This window comes from Arctopsyche grandis, chromosome 7 (genome assembly GCF_051622035.1).
Source record: "Arctopsyche grandis isolate Sample6627 chromosome 7, ASM5162203v2, whole genome shotgun sequence".
NCBI lineage: Eukaryota > Metazoa > Arthropoda > Insecta > Trichoptera > Hydropsychidae > Arctopsyche > Arctopsyche grandis.
In genome coordinates this window covers 24,351,094-24,374,729 of record NC_135361.1, presented here as the reverse complement: position 1 = coordinate 24,374,729, position 23,636 = coordinate 24,351,094, and the positions used below count along the sequence as shown (strand labels likewise).

At 33.0% G+C, this 23,636-nt stretch overlaps 1 protein-coding gene across 1 annotated transcript in view; it reads left to right on the top strand.

Moving 5' to 3' along the window:
- Positions 1-23,636, top strand: part of LOC143914119 (paired box protein Pax-6-like) — a 105,340-nt gene that overhangs the window by 43,087 nt on the left and 38,617 nt on the right. The window contains exons 5-8 of the mRNA XM_077434209.1: positions 9,588-9,710; positions 9,890-9,959; positions 10,782-10,803; positions 15,478-15,514. Of these exons, the coding sequence (XP_077290335.1) occupies positions 9,588-9,710; positions 9,890-9,959; positions 10,782-10,803; positions 15,478-15,514 (252 nt within the window). The remainder of the gene's footprint in view (positions 1-9,587; positions 9,711-9,889; positions 9,960-10,781; positions 10,804-15,477; positions 15,515-23,636) is intronic.

Sequence of the window (23,636 nt, the reverse complement as noted above, 5' to 3'; positions counted from 1 at the left end):
GTCTTCAAACATTTTGGAATATTGTTCAGTAAAGTGATAACTGATAAATATTGATAACAACAAAAAAACACATTTTTTCACATAGCGGGATTTAATCAAGTTTTATCCACTGAATACGAATATTATATTTGTTGATTTGCTGTCGTTTATGAAATATGAACATTTAAAAAAGTTCACCGTTTTTACAGTTTTTTTTTTGATTTTGCAGTCATTAACTCAAAATCTAATATTCACATGCCACAAGCGAGTACTTACATCAATAGTCGGATGTATTTTCTATTGATAGTAATTTTTTTATTACTTTAAAATACCTATAATTAATTAATTTATATTTTTTCCCGTGGATGCATTCAATGGACCACTTTTGTATTTTACTACGTTTATGAGGATTGGTTTTTTTTTTATCTAAACGTACTAATTCTAGTGCATTTATGTTAAATTCAAGTGACATTTATCGTATTTAATTTGATACGATCGGCAAAAGCATTCGTCTTCTTTAAGGTAGTGTCTTCAATGTGCTCTATCTCTTTTCTAAAACCGTTTATATAACATTTTAGCATTCATTCAAGCTAATCTGACCACAAGGATAAAACCTACATTGAAAATTTGTTCGTCTGCCTAATGTCCGTTCAAATTTTCATTTTTATGTTTAAATCCTCTTTAGTGTCAGTTCATTAGTCAACCGCTCATCCATTCGTTCAACCGAATGTCTCGTTCATATCTAAATGTTGTTTTGAAATGGATAAATTGCAAATAGCTCCAGACAAATTAAATAAAGTGTCCTCAAATGATATTCAAAACTTACAGATATTTATATTAAAAAATCAGAATCGCCTCAATTGAAGTTGAGTACAACATAAACGAAATAAAAACATAGAAGAGACTTGTAATAATAATGGACGCATTGAATTGGGCAAAACGTAGGAACAAGAATTGTTTAAGCTATTTTATTATTAGTTTATTACACTCTTGTGATAATTATAATATACATACATACACGCGTTTTGAAAAGCTCGAGTTTTGTTTCTCTCCCTTTTTATAATATATAGGGATATAAATAGTAATTTTTAGTGCCGCGTGCGAAAAGTGCTCCTCGCCTTCCCTGTATAACATTCAGTAGTGTTTTAACATAATTTCACACTAAATTCACTGCACCGTGATGAGACAGAATATTTATTGCTGCAGTGCCGCACATAAACGTCTCTAATATAATTATATTAATGCGACACCACTTGTCAATGGAGGGTTGAATATACGCCGGATTTCGCGATAATGCGGACACGCGCAAAATTTTATGACCGTGTTATGTCTTCATAACCAAATATTATTTGACGTCTAATGCCGTATTTATTGTTTCACGTTTATGTGTGAGCTTCGTATTGAAAGTTTTAGTTGGTTTTTGACTCGATCAAAGACGAATTTTCGAGTCGAAACGAAGCTTTTTTATTTTTGAGACATATACATGTGTGCATATGTATGGATACGTATATATACATATTTGTTTTTATTACATACATACATCATATTTATTTATTTATTTGTTTTATTACATTTTATACCAGGAAGACCTTACAGGTAAACCCCAATGCGCCTTCCTGGCCAATTACAAACAATACAGCATTTTTTATTATACAAGTCGCTGAATTACGACACACTGAAAACTCGCAAATCAACGAGATATCTATGAATTGTACATAAATTTTATTGTACATTAATCCTACTCAAATAGTGGTGACATAGTATGTAGGAAGGATTTTAGCCAATTTTCAATCGGGAACCGTTTCAACAATGAAATCAGATAAAATTGGCAAACTCTGATAGGAAACGATCAACCTAGAGTCGCAAATATCCAGGTCTGCCCAGCAGCACTACAGATATACTCAGAAAAATTATTTTTTCAATCGAGGTCATTTCATGGGATCGAACCCGGCGCCTCTCGGTATTAGTTAGAAGCTTAACAACCGAGCTATGCTGCTGGCTAATATGTGCCATGACGGGAATTACTCCAAGACGACACATATGATTAGATTAATTTTCTACATAAGTACCTACTAACAATTTTTCAGATGTAATTAGACATCAGATGTAATACAATTGAGTCATCTATGGAAAATCTACAATATTTTTGATAAGAAACAAATTTGCGAGAAATATGTACATTATGTAGGTAGCAGCTTATAAGATTCAACGAAATTCGAAATGTTTATAGCTCAAATTTGCCAATTATGCTCAAATTATGGGTTAAAATTGCTGAAATTATGGGTTAAAATTCAAATTTTCAAGCAACAATTAAGCTTGAAAATTTTGAAAATTCTAATAGAAGACGGTCAATCAGTGTTTTAATAACCATAGTTCATCATTGAATCTTCCTAATATGTAAATGTATGAGCATCAAATTATATAATACCAAAATGATGTAGCATGACAATTGTTTTTATATTAAATTTTATATAAATGACTGTATTACATACATAGATATTATAATACACCAAATCAAAACCTATTCAAATATTATTACAATGGGTATATTTTTAATAGATATGTGTATTGAAGTTCGATCAACTGTAAATATTATACTTTGTTCTTGTTTATAATTCGATGTTTCGAATTAAGAATGCTCGCCCATTCAATGTGTGCATAATTCTTGATTTAGATATATCTATGTACATAGTTGAATGTTTATTCAATTTTAAGATCACAAAGAAAATATTCATAATATCTAATATATAATTTCGAAAGAGACTTTGTATGTAAATTTCTATGACAACGAGTCGATTTTTTTTTCAATTCAAATAAATTTAATAAAAAAATAAATGAAAATTTACTATTAGATTTGCCATGTAATTATAAATATATAATTATGTAAATGTCGACTTAAGTTTTACATGAAATTAATATAAAATGAAAAATCACCGCTTGCCAAGTCAAACCAATTTGTTTTCTTTATATATACGTTGAGTATTTATCTCGCATAACTTTCATCGCAAATTCACACATCAATTAAATGGAAAATCGTTGAAGCCTATTAAATACTCAACGCGTCCAAGCGTTAATATTCTGCAAACATTCAACGACCTCACGATCAAAACGCATTCGCACAATATAAATAAATAATAATTTGATCGAGTGCACTTTAAAAAAAAATAATAAAAATTGAACGTTTTTTCTAGACAATTATGAACGAAATGATCCACTTTTTTTGTCGCCATTGTATTATTGTTCGGCGTCGAATCGCTAAAGGACCGAATCGTTTACGCTTCACTATCATCCATCTATTATTTATTATTGTGCTTCTCATAAAGGGCGAAAGCTGCTGGGGAAAACTTCCCCAACACACTAATGACGAATAATACGACGAGAGAGAAAAAGAACTATAGCTTTTTTATATATGTATGTATGTATATTTACATTATGTGCATGAACTTGAAAAGAAACGCGCGCACCCCATTCATTCTTCTCGGCCAATCTTTTTGTACTCAACCTGCATACTCCTTACGGAATTCCGGTATTTATATATGTAAGTACATATATTCTAAATCCCCGTACTGTTTGTTCTGTATTCGATTTGGGGGTATTTATTATATTTGCGTTAATTCCGTGTTAATTTAATCGGTGGAAATTGAAAAGGCGGCTCTTTGGCGCATAATGCGCGAACAATAAAAGTCAGCTCTCATCCGTGAAGTGTCCTGGAGAGGAGGGCGCAGCCCCCGGGGGTCCGGTGCCCCCGCGGCCCCCCGCTGCGCCCCGACGCCATTGTCAAGATGCGCCCCCCGTCGTGATCCATTTATCGGCGAACTACCGTTACAGGATCCCGTTCATACACTCGTACACACCTATGGAAATGTATGAAAATTGCACGGCTCTAATGTGAAATGAGACCTACACGCGACTTTCCTGCATACTTTTAAGTGTGTGAAATTTTCAAAAAGACCTTATTCTATACATGGATGTAGTTTTAGTTGTGAATTTAGAAATATTTTCTAATTAAAAATATATTTTTTTGATTTGAATCTAAAACTGTGGATTTGGGACTATGCCTCCCAGAAATTTCAATAGTAATTGAGACGTAAAAGATTTTGAATTGTTTTGTTTATTTTTTGGCTTATTAAATCATACAAAACCATTATATTAATCATTGCATATTCGAAAGTTTTATAATCTTTTATTACTTATTTTTAGGATATTTTACAAAATGAAACTTTTTTAAGAAATACTTAAATAATATATAGCAGGGTTGCCCAACCAGTCGATCTTAAGTGATTTTAACTCGATCTTTAGTATGCATTTTCTGATGTTTACGTAATACCCAGCATTTTCTGATGCATACGTAATACTCAGATGTACGTAATACCCTGAGTGATGAGCATCTTGATCAATGTTTAAGATTATCTCTTTCATTTCGTAGTTCCGACTTTGAAAACATTGTCAGATTTGGGCACTATCAACGATGTCAATAATAATATCAAATCTAATGTAAAAATTCACTGTTTCTATGTTTAGTTTTGTAAGTATTTATTTACTTTGTTATATTTCATATTGTATTATTTTTCTACTGAAGTTTTGTCTGCTGAAGTGTGAATGTTTTACGTATGATATGTAAAATATTATATTATTATTTCTCTCTGCATATTAGTATGTGATCGCAATGATTTTTTATAGAAATAAGTAGATTGGAAATAAGAAGAGGTTAGACTGCCCTGATAGTTAGTCTGGAATAAATATTAATTATTATTTACTACAACATATTGAAATTTGAAGCTATGTATGTAGTTACAACAACTAAACGCATTATATGTATGTTTAAAAGCTAATAAGTAAAGTAGGACGAAAAGATAGCTAAACATTTTTGAAAAAGTTCAAATTTACAAAAAATAATTAATCAAAATCTTATTTAATTTCTAACTATTATATTTTATTAAAAAACAAAATCTTTGGTTAAAATTGGTATATATCTGTTATTGAACAACATGCATGTACTTATGTATGTAGATGTACATACAATTTTGATAAATAACTTTGCATATTTCATTAAATGAATAAGTCTGAAGAATCGATAATTCTGAAAGAGTGTTTCGTATTTTGAGAACAATAAAGTTATACAACACCGATAATTACTTTAACAACAAATAATATAGCTGTATAGTTAATAAACCGATACTTTTAATTCCATTATACGGTAACTAGGGTAAATTTATACATGGTTGAATAACGTCCACTCGCGAATTTTCTCATAAAATCGGCAAGTATTTACTCAGTTGATTATATTTAATGGATAGTATACGTATGTAAGTACATATATAAGTATTTAAAATAGTTGGAAGACTTTCGCGAACAATAGCGTCTGCGATACGACAGTAGGTTCGCATTATTTAGGCATTCTCTCTCCTCCTATGTATGTATATTGACATGCTCGTATGGCACAATAGGGGCATTATGAAAATCACCATCGTATTCGAAGGTATACAACGCGTTGACATCGGATTCAAATCACCGAGTGACTATTGTCAGGTGAATATTCTTAAGAAGACGATGTCAATTCGCAAATTGATTCCGTATATACGTACATACGTACATATGGTATTATATATATATTTAAATAGGTCTGAAAGAGTATGAGATTGAAATGGAAAATAAATAATATCGGATTCAATGTGAGGATTTCAATTGAATATGAATTACTCGCGTTCAAACCAGTATAACTCATTTTAACATCAGTATAATATGAGCCGTTATATTTGATAGTGGCAGAAGTCCAATTTCAGTTCCAAAAACTCTTGTTTGACTAAATTCACAAATTGTTATCACTTATTATAATTCGATATGTCCAAAATGTCTGGAAAAGTAGAATACAGCAGATATAACAGGCTATAAGTATTTTTAAATATTATTTAACGAAAAAAATTAGATTTAATACTTTGTGAAATATTTCTCGAAATAAAGAAAAGTGGACTTATACCACTTTCTAATCCAACGGCTCATATGTTGACGTAAAACTATGTACATCTATACCACATCGAACTACATACATGTTAGCTGCAGCCATGATATTGAAATCTGAAATTATCTCTTGTATAGTAATAAGTCGTTTTATTTCTATAAGAAATTTTAAACTAGATCGTAGTATAAATACTTCGAACTCAATATATTTTTTATAATTTCCATATATTCCATACATTCCAGGTTGCGTTTATGCTTAGCACCAAGAGGTTACCGGGTTTGATCCTGTGCTAATCTTAAATACAGCTGGTCAGATTTGGATTTTGTGCCTCCAAGTCGATCGTTTCTTATCAGAGTTTGCAAATTTATCTTATTTCATTCTTGAAATGGTTCCTCTATCAAATTGGCTAAAATCATTCTACCCGCTATGTCACAAATATCTGAATTTGATTTATGTACAATATTTAAAAATTTACGTACAAGTCTAAATCCATAAATGTCTCTATGGATTAATTAATTAATTGATTCATTGTCAATTTCATGTTCTTCAGCCTATCGAAATACAGCGATTTATGTAATAGAAATGCTGCAATGTTTGTAATTAATTGTCTAGGTAGGCGCATTGGGGTCTACCTGTTAGGCCTTCTGGTATATACATATATACATATATAAAAATAAAATAAAATATTGCTTTTATAGATATATGTGTATTATAATCAAAAGGGGAGACTTTGAATTAAAAATAATAACAATGATGATGATGGAAAATATCGATGTAATTAATAACGTGGTCATTCATACGTGATGTATTCGTTCTCTTTTGATTCGGTAGGGTTTTTGCATTCGAACAATAATTATATTTATTGACGTCAATCTACGGTTGCCTTTCAATTAAAAACTTTTGATTCTTCTCGCACAAACGAATTGTGCTTTCGATTGATTTAACATCAATTATCCGGTGTTTATTAAATTTTTCCAATTAATTTGATCGAAACTAGAGAAATCGACAAAAATGTGTTCGTTCCGAGAGGACGGTGATAAAAAAAAAACGAACGGTTGTTTGTTCGCCGGGGAGCGTTACTCGAGTCTTTGAGAAATAAGCAAAATTTCTATGCGACCAATTCGGTGGATAATTATTAACCCCCTATCCTGCCCCCCTTGGACCGTTCCTTCTCCTCGCCGTCGATACTTTGCCAACGATCAAAGAAGGGTCGAAGGAATCGTAAGAATTCGCAAAATTCTCCCGCGTGAATTCTTTAATTAGCGAACTTCACCGACTGACGATATTTCAGCGATATTTTTAAGTATCGATGCGTATTTATTTATTAAAGAGCGCGAGCTCGCATTTTCGAACGGCTTATGTACATAGAATCGATCAATGGTTGGAAATTTTGAGAACCGTCTTATTTCAAACTCGCACTTAATGAGCTTACATTGAAAGTATGAGGATGGAATAAATTCACTTACAAATCATATTTACAAAATTATATATATAGTGTAGTATTTATATTGATATACATAGATATGTATATATGTACATATGTAATACTGTAACTGATATTAGGTGATTGAAGCTCATTTATTAGCGCTGATCACCCGATCAGCGCTATTTAATTTATAAGTCGGGATAACATGTAAATATGAATGTATATTTTATATATGTATATATGAATGTAAATACATTCATACCAAACTTTACTGAAAATATGTATGTATATTTTATACACACATTTTCCATTTTGTATGTAAAAAGAGATACGAAATTTGTATTAAAATTACAATTTCAATCATCGAAGACATGTATTTATTGTTTTGTATCGGTCGTGTGTTCGATCCGCACGCGGTCGTATTTATTTAAAATACCTTTTAAGTTATATTTAATTTAATATTTACATTTAATTGTTTAATATGAAAAAATAATGGTAAAAACTACCTACCTGCCTAAATATAAACAATATAAAACACCGATAGAAAAATTAATTAATTAAATAAATTTTCAATAGATGGCGGTAAACGCTCAGACTTAGCGCCGTCTGTTTTTCTAGAGGAAACATTGATAATAAACAGTACATATATATATTTATAAGTTTTTTTCTTTTATTATTATATTCGTTTACCATATTATTCGTATACCATATATTATTATATTCGTATGGCAGTGGTTTAGCTGTGACGTACATATGTATGTCGAATCGAAACGACTATTAGGGCGAAATCTCACAGCGTGGGATGTGGGACATGGGTTTTTTTTAGATAGTTATAAACATTTCGAAAAAATATGGCGTTCATGGTACCATACCTGGTACCGTCTCTTCAAAACGAAACATTTGAGCTGTTTCGTTGAAATTGTATAGTAGTGTTTATCCTTGCTTGACAGTGATATATACCAAAACGATCCTTTGGACCATTTTCGGTAAAATTTTATGCAATACACCGTTATCGATCACTGTCAAGCAAGGATAAAATTTTACCAAAAATGGTCCAAAGGGTAGTTTTGGTATATATGTATGTATTACTGTCAAGCAATGATAAACACTACTATATAATTTCAACGAAACAGCTCAATTGTTTCGATTTGAAAAGACGGTACCAGGTATGGTACCATGAACGCCATATTTTTTCTATATGTTTAAAACTATCTAAAAAAAACCCATGTCCCACATCCCACGCTGTGTGATTTCGCCCTTATAGTACGGCGAGCGTTATCTCAGACAGACAGACACACAGAATAGCGATATTTTATATGTATACATATGTATACATATATAATATGATGCAAAAAATTCCGAAAAATCATGTCAAAGCAGGTCAAAATGTCATATTTTGACGTATACACATATCGTATAAGTGGATACTGTGTCGTTCGCCCTGACCTCTCAAAGGAGGCATTCTGAAAGGCCTTTAGAAACCTTTACGTGTCTCGGCTATGGTTCGCCTTTGTCTTATGAATTTTTATATAACATTTATTAATACCATATATATAAAATGTGTATCGGTTGAAATCCGATACGGTCTTGTCAACAAAGGTGGTCTAGATGTCGACATGGCGACCTGACGGCCGGTTGACAGGGGGTCCCCGTAAGAGAGGGGCCCCGGCAGGACCGCGGATGACAAAACCATTTAGTCAACATTAGACCGGTCCCGTGTGCGATGGACCGGAAGCGGTACTTTTACGCCATTTTACGAAACACGCTCGCGTTATGCAACACCGACACCTCACCTCACACACAGACAACCTTAGAATACACGCCTTAGTAACTATGTATGTATATTCAAATTAAAATAGAGCCTTCCATTAGGGTGTAGAACTACGTGAATTCGTTCGATATAACTAGTCTAATATGATTCGTCTCTAGCACAGTAGTAATACCTATTGAATAAAGCAAAAGTCATAATTAGTTGGCTGGGTGACGTGAGTTTAAATTTACGCTGTAATGTATGAAGTTCTGTAGAATACCATAGTAGACGAAATTACATATATTGTTATTGCAAATGTACGAGAGAATCGATGGTGTCAACACGAAATGGATCTTTGTAAAAAAAATAGCAACTATATATTTGATTTTTTGCAAAAATGTAAGCTAGTTCGTATGTAGTTCTACGTTTTTAACTTTCACAATTAAATTAGATGAAAATTATTTTGTTTTTAGGTATCTTCGATTAATAGGGTACTTAGAAATTTGGCAGCTCAGAAGGAGAAACAAGCGCATTCTCCACCGGCTGGTTCTCCTGGAGGAGCAGTCTATGATAAACTGAGACTATTAAACGGACAGGTATTCTTTTATTCAAATATACAAACATATTTTACGATAGTCGATCAATTTTTTTTAACTATTATTCTTTTTTTATTTTTAAACATAGTACTCATCATTGTACACTGTATTCATCTTACCGTGAAAACTTCACATTGCGTTTGACTAACTGTCTGTGTGTTTTTGTGTGGATTTTTTAGAGCGGAGGATGGGCTCGAGCTCCTTGGTATCCTGCGGCAAGATCTCCTTTCCTGCCGGCTCTCAGTCCCGGTCCACCGAATCATCTGATGCCTGATCTACCTGTAGCTAAAAAACGTAAGTCATACGATACTTTGACGCTTTTAAACCGTGTTTTTATTCATGTGTATGTGTGTGACGCATACGGCGACGTTATTGTTTCGCTCTGACGCAAATTATTATTATGCAAATATCAGAAATGCTAATTACGTGTTTTGCATTTGCATCGATTGAAAGCACTTGCGCAACTATTGTAAAATTTTCCACAGCTGATTTTATCAGCTTATATTATATGTAGCTATACAGGCTTTCCATGCATAGATAATAGTATAGTGTGGATAGATTGCATCGTTTTAATTTCTGTTTTCTTTTATGACGTATTGAAATTCATATGTTTAAAGTCTTTCGTGAACCTTATAAACTTTCACATACATACATACATGTATATAAGTTTCGATCAAAAGTCAATATGTAAACTTTTAATATAAATACAACATAGATGATAAACCAGTACAAAAAGTTAATAATTATTTATATTTAGGTCAAATAAATGACATGTCCGATAGTAAAGAAGAAGAAATAAATAGACGCATGAAATTACATAGAATGGAGTGCGCGTGGAAGAATGAATGCAGTTTTTAACTCAAAACTGCCACTTTGCCTTTGGTCATGTTTTTGCCAGTGATGACGTATGGATGTGAAACTTTGACATTGAACGCCAAGATGCTACACAAAGTCCAATGCAATCAAAGTAGTATGGAACGTTGTATGCTTGGCGTAACGAGGAAAGGCAGGAAACGGAATACTTGGGTGAGAAGTATAGCAAGGGTTGTAAACATAGTGGATAGAGTGGAGAGATTGGCAATATGCGGGCCACGTGGCTAGAAGAATGGGCAAAAGAAGTGCTAGAATGGAAACCCAAGAGAATGCAAAAGGGTAAAAGGAAGACCACAGGGAAGATGGGTAGACGATATTAGGAAAATGTGTGGAGATGGATGAGATTTGCGCAAGACAGAGACGAGTGGAAGTCTGTTGGAGAGGCCTTCATCCAACAGTTGGATAGCGAATGGCTGTACATAGATGATGATAATGAAGACATATGTACATATGTATTGTCATTTGACAAGGTATATTACATACGTACCTTTTTAATATCAAGCTTTTGTGATTTTAAAATTGAGATTGGATTCGATTCAGATCTGGATGGTTACTAAATCAACATCGACCGTTTCCTGTTTTGGCCTACTAAAAATTTGGGTTTGATCCCGAGGGTTAACCTCGATTGAAAATAGTTTATTCCGATTACTTCTGTACTGCTGCTAGTCGGACTTGGAGTTTGCTAATTTATCTGGTTTCATTGGTGAAACGGTTCCTTTTCAAATTAGAAAAAACCATCCTACACTCTATATGTATCACCACTATTTTAATACGATGTAAAAGTTTGATACCATTGATTTTGTTCAGACGGAACCCGAATATGGCATCATGGGAAAATATAAAGTACGGTCCATCGGCTAAGCCGCCTTTCCTAAGATTTGTTTTTCTGTCAAAAGATTGTCTTTAGTGAATTTTCAAATTAACCAAAATCATATCTACCTATAGAGATGACTAGATGTTTATGAAAGATTTATCAGGAACTTACTCAAATTGTAAATTTTTGCTAAGATATTAAAATTTTGGAATACTGTTATTGAATGAACTCTTAATACGAAAATATAAAAATTGATTGTTTACATATTTTATACACCTTTATTAATTATTTAGGCTTGTATTCTCATTGTACTTTATTTTACGTTATTTAAAAAAAGTCTCAATGAAAATGGTTGTACGAAAATTCGCGTCGTACGTTCATGTCTTCCGCATACGAATCTAATCGATGCTGTGTACGGATGTGTTCACGTTTTATCAATAATTCGAGCAGAGTTCGTTCGCATCGGACGCGCATACGGCACATACATATTTTCGCATAAATAAATGTGCTCGGTTTTTATTTTGCGTGGAGGAAACGGATACGAAAAAGAGAGTATGAGCGGGTAGACGCGCGGCCATAGTTACCGTCAGAAACATTAGCCGGCCAACTCGCGTGGAAGATTTAATTTTCATTTTTATTCTTTGAAACATTCTTTGATGCCGGGGAACCCCTCTGGTCTCCCCCCCTCTCCCCCCTCCCCACTTCGGTATCCCCCTCAACCTCGCCTCTCAACTCTCTCCCTCCCATCGGCCTCTCTTATACAGGAATACGTTAACTTTTATTATGATTTCCGGCTTTTCGCGAAACTCCGGACACGAAGCGCATGCAATTTGTACATAGGTATTTTTAAATAAATATTTAGTGAATTCAATTATTTAATAAAAAAAATATTTCAAAATCGACAATTAAACAGACAAATATTATGCAAACAAAGGTATTGTGTAGTTAAGTAGTAATTCGAGTAGTTAAGCTTTTAACTAAGTCTTTTTTATATATGTATGTATATGTCACATTAAAATTATATTTCAAGTGAAAATATATTTTCACTGATGTTTCAGTGAAATCATAACCAGTTACATTTTCAGGGTTGGTTTTATTCATTTAAGATAAGATTGTAAGGTTTGGTATTATTTAAGGGTTAGGATAGGTTAGGTTAAGTAAGGGCTTTATTTTATTTTAATTATTGAAAAATCAACAGACAACAAGATGTAGACATGCATAAAAACAAAGAGTAAATATATAATATATGTATATAGCATCCGAGTCCAATTACAAATTTTTACAAAGATAAATACAAGATAAACAAATGAAAAAGAAAAGAATAAAATCTATAACATGACAAAATAGCACATTGCATAACTAAACTAAAGTGTTAAAATACTGAACCTATTCATTTGAGATTGAGTTGTTAAGGTTAAATTTATAGACAGTGCCGGCCTTACACTCAATGGCGCCCTTGGGCAATTTTTTCTAAGCACTCTTAGAAAACAATTTCGCCTTTAGCGCTGTAATCTAAAATTTTGTATGGCTTTTGGCGCTCTAATTTTAAATTTTAGAGCGCCTTTGGCGCATTGTACGGTGCCCTAACTTATTTGGCGCCCTTGGGCGCCAAACAACCCCAGCTCCCCCCCCTAAAACCGACACCGTTTATAGAGTTAAAAGTTGTAAATTCATCGTTTGATAAATTTTTACTGCTTGAATTGGTGAAAATATATTTTCACTTGAAATGTGCTTTCACTGTAACATATATATGGATTATACAAGATTAGGTAGGGTTATTCGCGTGCATAGTACATGCATATTACGTGCATAGTGCATACATAGTAATTGTACAAAATGCGATTAAAAAAATTATAGTTAAAAGGGTTCAAGGACGTATGTTCTGCATGTATAAAAATTGACTTAGTTATCTACCTACATCTATACATATGTATATATTTAATTGAGGAATTTAAGTAGCGTCTCTAATTTTGTCTAAAGTCTTGAAAACACAATCGGTGATCATGTTTTCCAAATTAACATTTAGCCAAATTTACAAATTAGCCAAAATTTCGATGCTGAATTTTCTCACGATCATTTAGCTTCATATATTGTTACTGGTGTATAAAGTTAAAACCTGCATAAATCTTTTTGTAACTTTTTGATGAAGTTTTACGTTAAAAGGTCCGTTTATATTATCCAGCACTGCAATTCTACAGCTCGGCACAGCACTGGACGGAAAAGACTACCTCTATTCATACTATATACAGCATCGCTCATTTTGAGCACGATTATGTTTGTTTTGGCCGAGTGCGAGGAAAAATCGGCTTGCATATACATACATACATTACAGAGCGCGACGATACGGCGTCGAAGTGGTCGAAGAAAAATGGTCATCCTTGTTTCGTTTCGGTGACATGTGCTGCTGTATTATATAAATACATCGTGTCGGTTACTGCTGTTAGAATACGCCACGTACATACATATTACGGAACATATGTATATCATTATTAATTTTATATTATAAGATTTCATTGTGTTTTTATTGTGTAATTTAATTAAATGGGTTTTTACCTGTATAAATAAATAAATGTTTATACATATGTCCGTATTGAATATTTTTCTTACTGCTGTTTACGTGCAGTTGACGGTCTGTGCTAGTATAATTTAGCATAAATATCTATATTAAGGTTTCCACCATATTCAATTTCATTTTATACATTTATTCAATACTCTGATGTTCAATCAGGTACATCGGTAATTTTATAAATTTATTTCATATATTCCTTTCCGTATCTATACGTAACTACTTGTGTATCTATTTATTATATATACCACACATCTATGTATAATTGTATAATATAGCCCGTACGTTGTTATATGCTCGATATATTATTTCATCGTTCATACTTTTTTTGGCTGATTTTCGATCGTAAATACCGAGCATATGTCACAGTGTCATGTTTAAAAATAAAACGAAACATTTTATAGCGTCTGAGAACGTAAAAGTGTACGCGTACGCGAAAAGACCGCAAGAACCGTTACTTGGGCACAGCATCGTACGACGACGAAGCGACTCGGGGCGATTTTATTTTATTTTATTTTTTGCACGGCCACCTCGTACAAATAAAATACCCAAAAACAAAGCGAAAACAGAAAAAAATCAAAGGATTTTCACGCTACGATTGGTCTGAAAACATAAAGCAACCGGTTCTGTGCCCCTCGCGGTGCGGGGCTTATTCATTTTCCCAACGGCGAGAACAGATTTTACTTTTGTACGGACTGCTTTTTACGTATTATTATTTTTTTATTTCATTTTATATTCGTAGTATTATTTTTTTTAATTTTTTTCTAGCGTCCGTTCGAGAACGCTTTGTGAAGTCGCATAAAATAGGGTGAAAAGCGGACTGAAATCGGAAAACTAACCGCCAAAATTGTTTTAGCGGACCGGTCGTCAAAAACACCTGCCCCACGCAAAGTATTTTGCTATTTTTTTTTTTTTTGGAAAACATGTCGGAATTTAACGATTCAAAGCGACTGTATAATTCTGAGATCATCTGTGTAGGAAGCACCGTGCAACCCCAGACAGTTGTAAATACTAAGCAGAAGATATAATCCACCCTCGACGAGAGGGGCACGCGCGTTGGCTTTAATCTAATAATACCGTTTTGTTAAATTGATACTGGCCGCCCGAGGCTTTGATTTGTCCATCGATTAATTCTATCAAAGGGAGGGCGCCACATTCGACACGCAGGGACGCCCGCAATATTATCATTTATTTTCGCCAATTCATTGTGATTTTATTTGGTGAAAATACAAGTGGAAATCGTAATGTAAATACTGAAAATTTTGGTTTAAAACATATACAATATGTGGTTAATGACATATTGTATGTACATACATATGTATTTTACAACTCAAATGAAGTAAACTTATCATCCTGAATAATAGAAAAAAAAAATCTAAACCGAAAGATTATCAAATATATAAAAACCAATAAGGCGGGTGAAGGCGCATAAGCACCGATTCGATTTTTTTCGATTCAAAGGATTCGAAGTCGAAGTTCGATGGCGAAGGCTCCGGGGGGCGCCGAGGACGAAGTCGCCTCAACGCCGGGGGGGGGGGGCACCGGATTCTGGTATACATATAATTTCGAAAGAGACTTAGTATATATGTTTGTTTGTTCGTGACAGTATTCAAATAAATTTATATAAAAAAAAACTATTCAAATAAATTTAATAAAATGTTTACTATTAGATTAGTCATGTTTAAGCGGTTTATATTACAAATACAGAGGGAAGCCGGGTAAAACCACTAGTAAATATATAAATATAACTAATATGTTTGGCCACAATGACGCATTAGATCACTCTGTAATGCCACTGTGGTATAATAAATAAAAAATAAAAACACACATCTGAACTCAAAAATTTTCCTTATCTCATCTATCTAACTCACTAAATCTAAATAGCATCTTTGTACATATGTATGTATATAAGCATACATATGTATATACCGTATCCAGTTTTCTAGCCAAGTGTCCTACTTCGATTGTCAATTCAAAATCTCGACCATGCCAGCGCGTCTTTGTTTGCCTTATGTCTCTTTTTTACTAGCCTCTTCTATACTTCACTTCGCAATCGATTCGGTATATTTTCCTACAATCTTCCGATCGTTTTCTACATTCTACACTTTTATGAGGGCATTGAATCGTATAGAACACAAATTTAATTTCAAAAATTTTACCCTTCAAGTATAAACACGGATTACCTAAATGCAATCTGCTTAAGATCGTCGACTTTAGAGAGTCTTTAATTAATATTATGTAGTAGATGTACTATGAGCATTTATAAGAATTGTATTATAAATAGGTTTTTGAGCTCTTTTTTCTATTATGAATATTAACATTAGAATAATAATATAATACTATGATTACTAACAAAATTAAATTAAAATTGTTAAATAGAAAATGATCAGTAGATCAATAGCTATTAAAATAGATATAAGATGTATTGTGAACATAATTTAGTAATAATAAAAAGCATTTAAAAATCAAAATTAAAATATTTTCGTTTCAAGCCACATTAAACTTATCAGATCTAAAATTCCATAAAAATGAAATGATAGCACAACGTGCCACCCATGCAAAGCCATACCTATGAAGTACGTAACAATTTGCGTGCGGGCTAAACGTTTGCGGCTCACAATATATTACACTGCGGCTTTGTGGCCAGCTTATTGACATGGCTGGCTCGCGGGCTATTTGCGGACACAGCCGCACGTCACGATACAACTTGCTACTATCTACTATCTACAACCGTGGACCACGGCTACGGGATTGCATGGTCTGCGTGTGTATAGACCATGGTTGTGGTTATCCTGGTGGCAGCAGCTATGGTGGCAGCCGAGTGCGGCGGACATCCCCGCCGGGCTCGACCGCTGATCAAAGCCCCGGTTATAACATACATACCCACTATCATTCATTTGGGTATGTACGTATCTGTATGTACATATGTATATATATATATATATATATATATATATATATATATATATATATATATACCTCGGGTTATGAGTAGGTGCTTGTTTGCACGTATGCGCGTGCTGAGCCTCCCCCCCCCCCAGTTGAAGGAGATGCTTTAAAAACATGAATCTTTGATTTGCTTTTCTATGTTTCCAAGGAACTGTTCAATCGACTATATATTAGTATATTGGTTACTATGCATAAATATCGATAGATGTATAGATATTGTTGCATAGGGGTGGGTGGAGGATCCAAGTAAAAGGCCAAAGTCGTTTCACAGTATTTATTGGTGATTAAGGAGATACACGCACTGCCAATGCTCCATCCAGAATGCCTTGATATGGTCTAAGTACCTCCTTATAAAGGACATGTCACTCAGGGCATCTTCCTCGACACGTTTGTTTACCTATTGCTATGGTCACGTACCAGATATGCAGTCTCACGCTTTCACGTTGTCAGTTCTAAAAATTCTAGTGGGAAGTGGCTGGGTGCCGCTGTCGACCGCTAAGTCCATCCATTGTTTAGCGGACTTGCACTTAGTCTGGAGATAATCCTCGAATCCAATTACAAATATCGCACAGTCTCTGGGATGCTACTCCACCTAATCCGATTGCACTTACTCGGCAATCGGATTTTTTCAATCGGCAATTGGATTTTTTCAATCGGCAATCAGCAATTTTCGAGTTGGTTTTGACTTATGGCTCCTCTTTTGCTTTTTCTTGGACTTCTTGCCTTCTTGGACTTTTGCATCTTCTGTCGATGGTTCGAATACCTTGTGGAATTTTATTCATTGGAAACTGCTTTAAAAATGTTGGTTATCTTTTAGCTAAGTACCGCAGATTCTTGAGCCACAAGATCCTCTTCCACATACTGGATCATCTTCCATAAAATACTAATCCACAGTTATCTTCTATTTTTCCCTGTGGCGTTTTTTAAAAAAGGATGAAGGAGTTTTGTAAACATGAAATTATTATCATATCTAGATCCCTTGCTTCCAAACATCTGATATATGAAATATTAATGATTTACGTTTTTTAGTGTGTGTGCCTATGTTTCTGCGAATTCAGAGTTATAATTACGTATCAATAAATTTTAATTGAAAAAAAAAAAAGTATTTTTTAGTTAAATAATTTTAAGAATCACATCTACCCTTTCTCACGAATAAAAATCAAAAGTACTTCTAACTATTGACTAAACATTTATGTTTCTATGATTTCCATTAACCCTTAAAACTGACCTGAACGAACAACACACTAATTTCGAATGCGTATCAAAACGCCAGAGTTGAGCTTTTTAACATAACCGATAGACATCATTAAGCTTAAGCGTTTCGTTTTTACATATTGGTGTTTTTACATACAATATCTGTACATCAAGTACAGATATTGTATGTCAATTTTTGGAATTGTATCGAATTTTTAGTTTGTAGATGCTGGAATTATTCAGGTGTTTTCTTTCAATATAATTTATGTATACATAAATTATCTATTATTAGAATTACTCTCCTCGCTTAAAAATTAAAACTTCAATTATTGATTTCTACCAAAACTTCTAGTAAATTGTCTTAAAAATTGAACCAAATTGAACCGTATTTATTTATATTAGGTCCCTCGGAATCCGAGGAAATTTATTTCGTTGGATCTCTTCGTATATACTAAATCGTCACCAAATCATAATTCTCAATGGTTTTAGATCATCACTTAGACATATTCCTTCCGGTGTCCCACAAGGGTCGCATTTAGGTCCCTTATTCTTTTTACTCTATATTAATGATATCTCATACATCTTCAAACATTCCTTTATACTTCTTTACGCTGATGATTTAAAAATTTACAAACCTATATACACCATAGACGATTGTCATAAGATACAAGAAGATCTAGATAGATTCTCTATATATTGTTTAAATAATGATCTTTTTATTAATCTAGAAAAATGCTCTATTTTAAATTTCACTAGAAATAAGTCAATTATTACTAATCAATATCAATTAAATCATTCAATCCTTAACACGTCATCTTCTATTAAGGATCTTGGTGTAATACTCAATAATAAACTAGATTTCTCTGAACATATTTCTTTTATTACCAACAAAGCATTTAAATCTCTTGGATTCCTACTCCGCTCAACAAAACCCTTTAATGATCCTTATGTACTAAAATTACTTTATTTTTCCTTTGTAAGGTCTCACCTTGAATTTGCCTCAATTATCTGGTCACCTTTTTATTTATCCCATATTAATTGTATTGAGAAAGTTCAACTTAAATTTATTAAATCCTTACGCTACCTTTTTCCTACCTATACCCATTCTACTGTTTCCGACATTTTAAAAATCCTTTCTTTTAACAATCTTTCTGTCAGGCGACGACATTCTGATGCTATATTCTTCTTTAAGCTCATAAATGGTTTTCTTGATTGTTCTGATTTACTGAATAAGGTTAATTTCAGAATCCCAGTTCGATACTCTAGACGCTTTGCACTCTTTTCACTTGATCCTTTCAATACTAATTCCCAAAAATATTTTTATCTGCAGCGCGTTTATCGTATGTTTAACGGAGAGCTGAATGAGGTTGATCTGTTTGGTATTTCCCTACATCAATTCAGGTCTAACATCAAGAGAATCTTGACCGATTGATTCATTTTTTCTCCTATTCTATTTTTTCAATATTTCCATTATTTTTATACTTTAGTTTAGTTATGAAATGTGCTATTTAATCATATTATAGCTTTCATTCTTTTCCTTTTCATTTGTTTATTTTGTATTTACCTTTTTCATTTGTTTTTTATATTTGTAAATTTCAATTTCTTCTTATATTCTATCTTATAACCTTTTCCAAATATTTTAATACTATAGTTTAATTATGCAATGTACTACATATTTTGTCATGCCTTTATTCTTTACTTTTTAATTTGTTTTCCTTATATTTATCTTTTTCATTTTTGTAAAAATCTATTATTGGACTCGGATGTTACATATATTATTTATTTACTTTTTGTTTTTTTTATACCTATCTCTGTACATCCTGTCTGTTGATTTTTCAATTAATAAAATAAAATAAAAATAAATAAAATATTAGGGCGCAGACACAGTGTGGTACGCGGCACAAGTTTTGTTTTTAAATAGTATTGCACATGTAAAACACGCTAGCACGCCTGATCTATATTATGGAAATCCAGGCCAAAGCTTACCCTCTGGAGTGTTTTCGTTGATATTGCATATTTGTATCGACATATGTACATATGTTTAACAGTGGTCGTTAGCGGTGATTCCCATATTTGAACGAATGTAGAAGAAACTTGTCGAGATAATTAGATCGTTCGAATTAACAATGACATGAGGATACGCCCATCACAGCAGGGGTCTAACTAGTCAAGCTGTACTTAACGTCTCAGTGTGCCTACACCTTTAGTCTAACCTTACGTTATACCTTATTTTTAGGTATGGCACTATCCTTACTATCATCTGGAATAAAAATTTATTATTATTATTTTATACCGACATATTTATCAATATATGTACATACATATATTAAATTTGTTGTATTCCCACGGTTTACTTTTTTCGTTAATAATATGTATGTATGTAGTTGTTGTAATTGAAAGATTTCCATCTACAATTCAACATTTTGTTTAAAATAGTGGTCATTTTCATTAAACCTACTTGGCTCAATTTTATTTGAAAGCATTTGCGAAGCTTGATTGATAAGCAATATATAGTTTTGCCCTTTGGGGCCAGACGAAAGCACCTGTTGAAGATTTCGTGTATCTGTATGTATGTGTATATTTATATTAACATACCTATGTATGTCGTCGTCTGCCAAAACTTTGCCACCGCAAACTTCCATAATATTCTGGACGTACAGGATCTCTTAGTCCCCTCTCTCGAGTTCAAAGGCATCATAATTTGTATCGTGGCGTCTTTGCCGACTACTTCAAACTACACCCAAGTTTCGTCAAACTACGTATAACTAACTCGAAAGATGAGTGCAGCATCCACGCTCCTCCTCCTCGCATATATATACATAAGTGTTACATATGTACATATGTATATGTAATGGATATTATAATTTTCTTTGAACTAATAGAGGTAAATAGTATTCGGTATCCCTCGTGTGGGCAGAATTCATTATATAGTTAAATCATTTACAGTTTACACCCCATCCCTAAAGCTTGGGGGACGCACGATTGTAAACCGTTTACATGTAATGTTCAGGAAGTGATTGTAGTATAAATACAAATATTGTTAACAAGATTTCAGTTTCGGTAAATTGCAGCTTTTTTTTGTTTTGCTCAATTCTAAACTCAGTCTGTACACGTTTAATTCCCTAACAATAGTGCATCTAAGAATAGTTTTTAGAGATGTTTCTAAATTATTTTTAAATATTTTGAAGAATGTCTATTTAACATATACCTACACAGCTTATACAAATTTTATTTAAAATTCATTCGACTTGTAGCTTCAAATATATTGACCTATGATTGAGGTTCTATTTTCATCTGTTCATTCCCAATACAATGTATATAGAACGTCATAATAACGCCGAATTAAAAAAAACTTAATAAATTATTATTTCATTATTTTTTATTTTATTTTATTACATACATCATTTGTGCCGTGATAGGTGACACATATGGTTAGATTACTTTTGTAGATATGTACATGCATACATAAACCAAAAGATCTCGCCAGCAGCGTATTTGGCTGGGACTTGAACCAATCACCTCTCTACTGGTATGCAATAGATCAACCAGTGCACTGCGCTCTGGCATATTTTTAATCATTAAGAATTTTTTTTACCTTTTCCATAAGAAAATACAATATGGATAGTTGGTTTATATTACACTAGTGGCTTTACCCGGCTTTGCTCGGTATTAGCACACTCGTCGCTTTGGAGCAATCTGTTAGACGAGTGTGCTTGATTAATTGATTTTTGTTAAAATAAAATAAAATAAATTAGTGATATAAACCGCTTAAAAATGGCCAATCTAAAAAAATTAAACAATTTATTTGAATAGTTTTGTTTTATTCAAATTTATTTGAATATTCATTTGTTTTTTGTATAAAATTGAATATCACGAACAAACAAACATATATAACTAAGTCTCTTTCGAAATTATATGTATACCATAATCTGGCGGCCCCCCGGCGCCCTTCCGGACTTCGCCCCCGGCGCCCCTCGGGTTTCACCCCCGGAGACTTCGACCCCGGGGACTTCAAATCCTTTAAATCGAAAAAAAATCGAATCGGCGCCTATGAATCAAAAAAAAAAAATCGAATGTGTTGTTTACGAATTCCCAACCAATGCTACATATACATATGCATATATACATACATACATACTATATGCAAAGTCTCTTTCGAAATTATTTTCATTAAAAGTTGAAATTTCTCAATAATTCTAGCAATGAATATTTGATAATTCATATAAAAATAGGCGTGTAGTACTATTTACATACATACAACATACATACATATGTATGTATATATGGTATAGGAAGCATGTGAAGATCACTGATATGTGATCTGAATGATCTGAAACTACATACATATGTATATGTAGTCTAGTATATAAAAGTAGCAAAGTATATATTTATATATGTATAAATCGTACCCTTTTGATACATTCAATGGGATAAAAATATACGTAATCAAATTTTGACTGCATCAACCCGATGCAACTCAATCCCGCTATTTAATTTTTGCTCTTCGTTACAATATTCACGGCTATTGACACAAATTACAGTGTATATGTACATATGCATATACACGGGGAGAGTCACAGTGTGTGTACGTGATGTTAAAAGGGGGATTTCAGACACGGGGGTTAAGTACGTGTTTGTTGCAATCTCGTCACCGAGGGGTGAACCGAAACCCATGTTTAAATTTGCTAATAGGACGTGTCCTCTGTATGTTTATTGACTTACTTCATTCATTGAACGAAACGATAAAATCTCGCACGACTCGCTTATAAAGTCCCCGCAAAAAACCAAGTCGTCGTATGTGAGTTGGGCAAAGTGTATACGTAGGTGATATTTGAAATATGCAAAATGTGTCTCTACATATTTTCATATAATGTAATGTTGTACTTTGATTATGCAATCGTATGAATATTTTAAGCTCATGTATGTATGTATGTATATAATATAGCAGTGCTTGCCAAACTGCACCGCTGCACAGTCAAAATTAACTGATTTTAGTTTACATTTTTTTGTCCTCATAATTTAACTCATCTAATGAACTCAATAGTGGTGTGGAAAAACACTCGTAGAGTTTCCGAATGATTTTAGAAGGAACAAATATTTGGAATTAAATGGTTCTTTAAATGTATAAGAAATCTTTTCTTCGCAATATTACCAAATCTAGACATATAAAAACTTGTATTAAAAATTATTTAATTAATTAGTTAATTTTAATCGAATATGAAAAATATTAAGTTTATACATTTATACAGATTAGAGTGGAAATAGTAACTGTTCAAGTGAATTGTGAAGGGATGGTAGAAAGCTGCGTTTAGACAGCTGGCTGTCATCGCTTCGATCTGATTCCGATGTAATTTTTGAATCTTTTAATGATTAAACTCCTCTAGTTTCATGTCGGAGACATAAGCTTACTTCAAAGTTAGCCAACCCCCGTATGTCGGTAAAATATCAAAGCGATCTTAATAGTGGAAGTGGTTTAAAATCAGATCACAAATTTCTGACGGGTGGAAATTTCGAGGAACTAAATGAACGA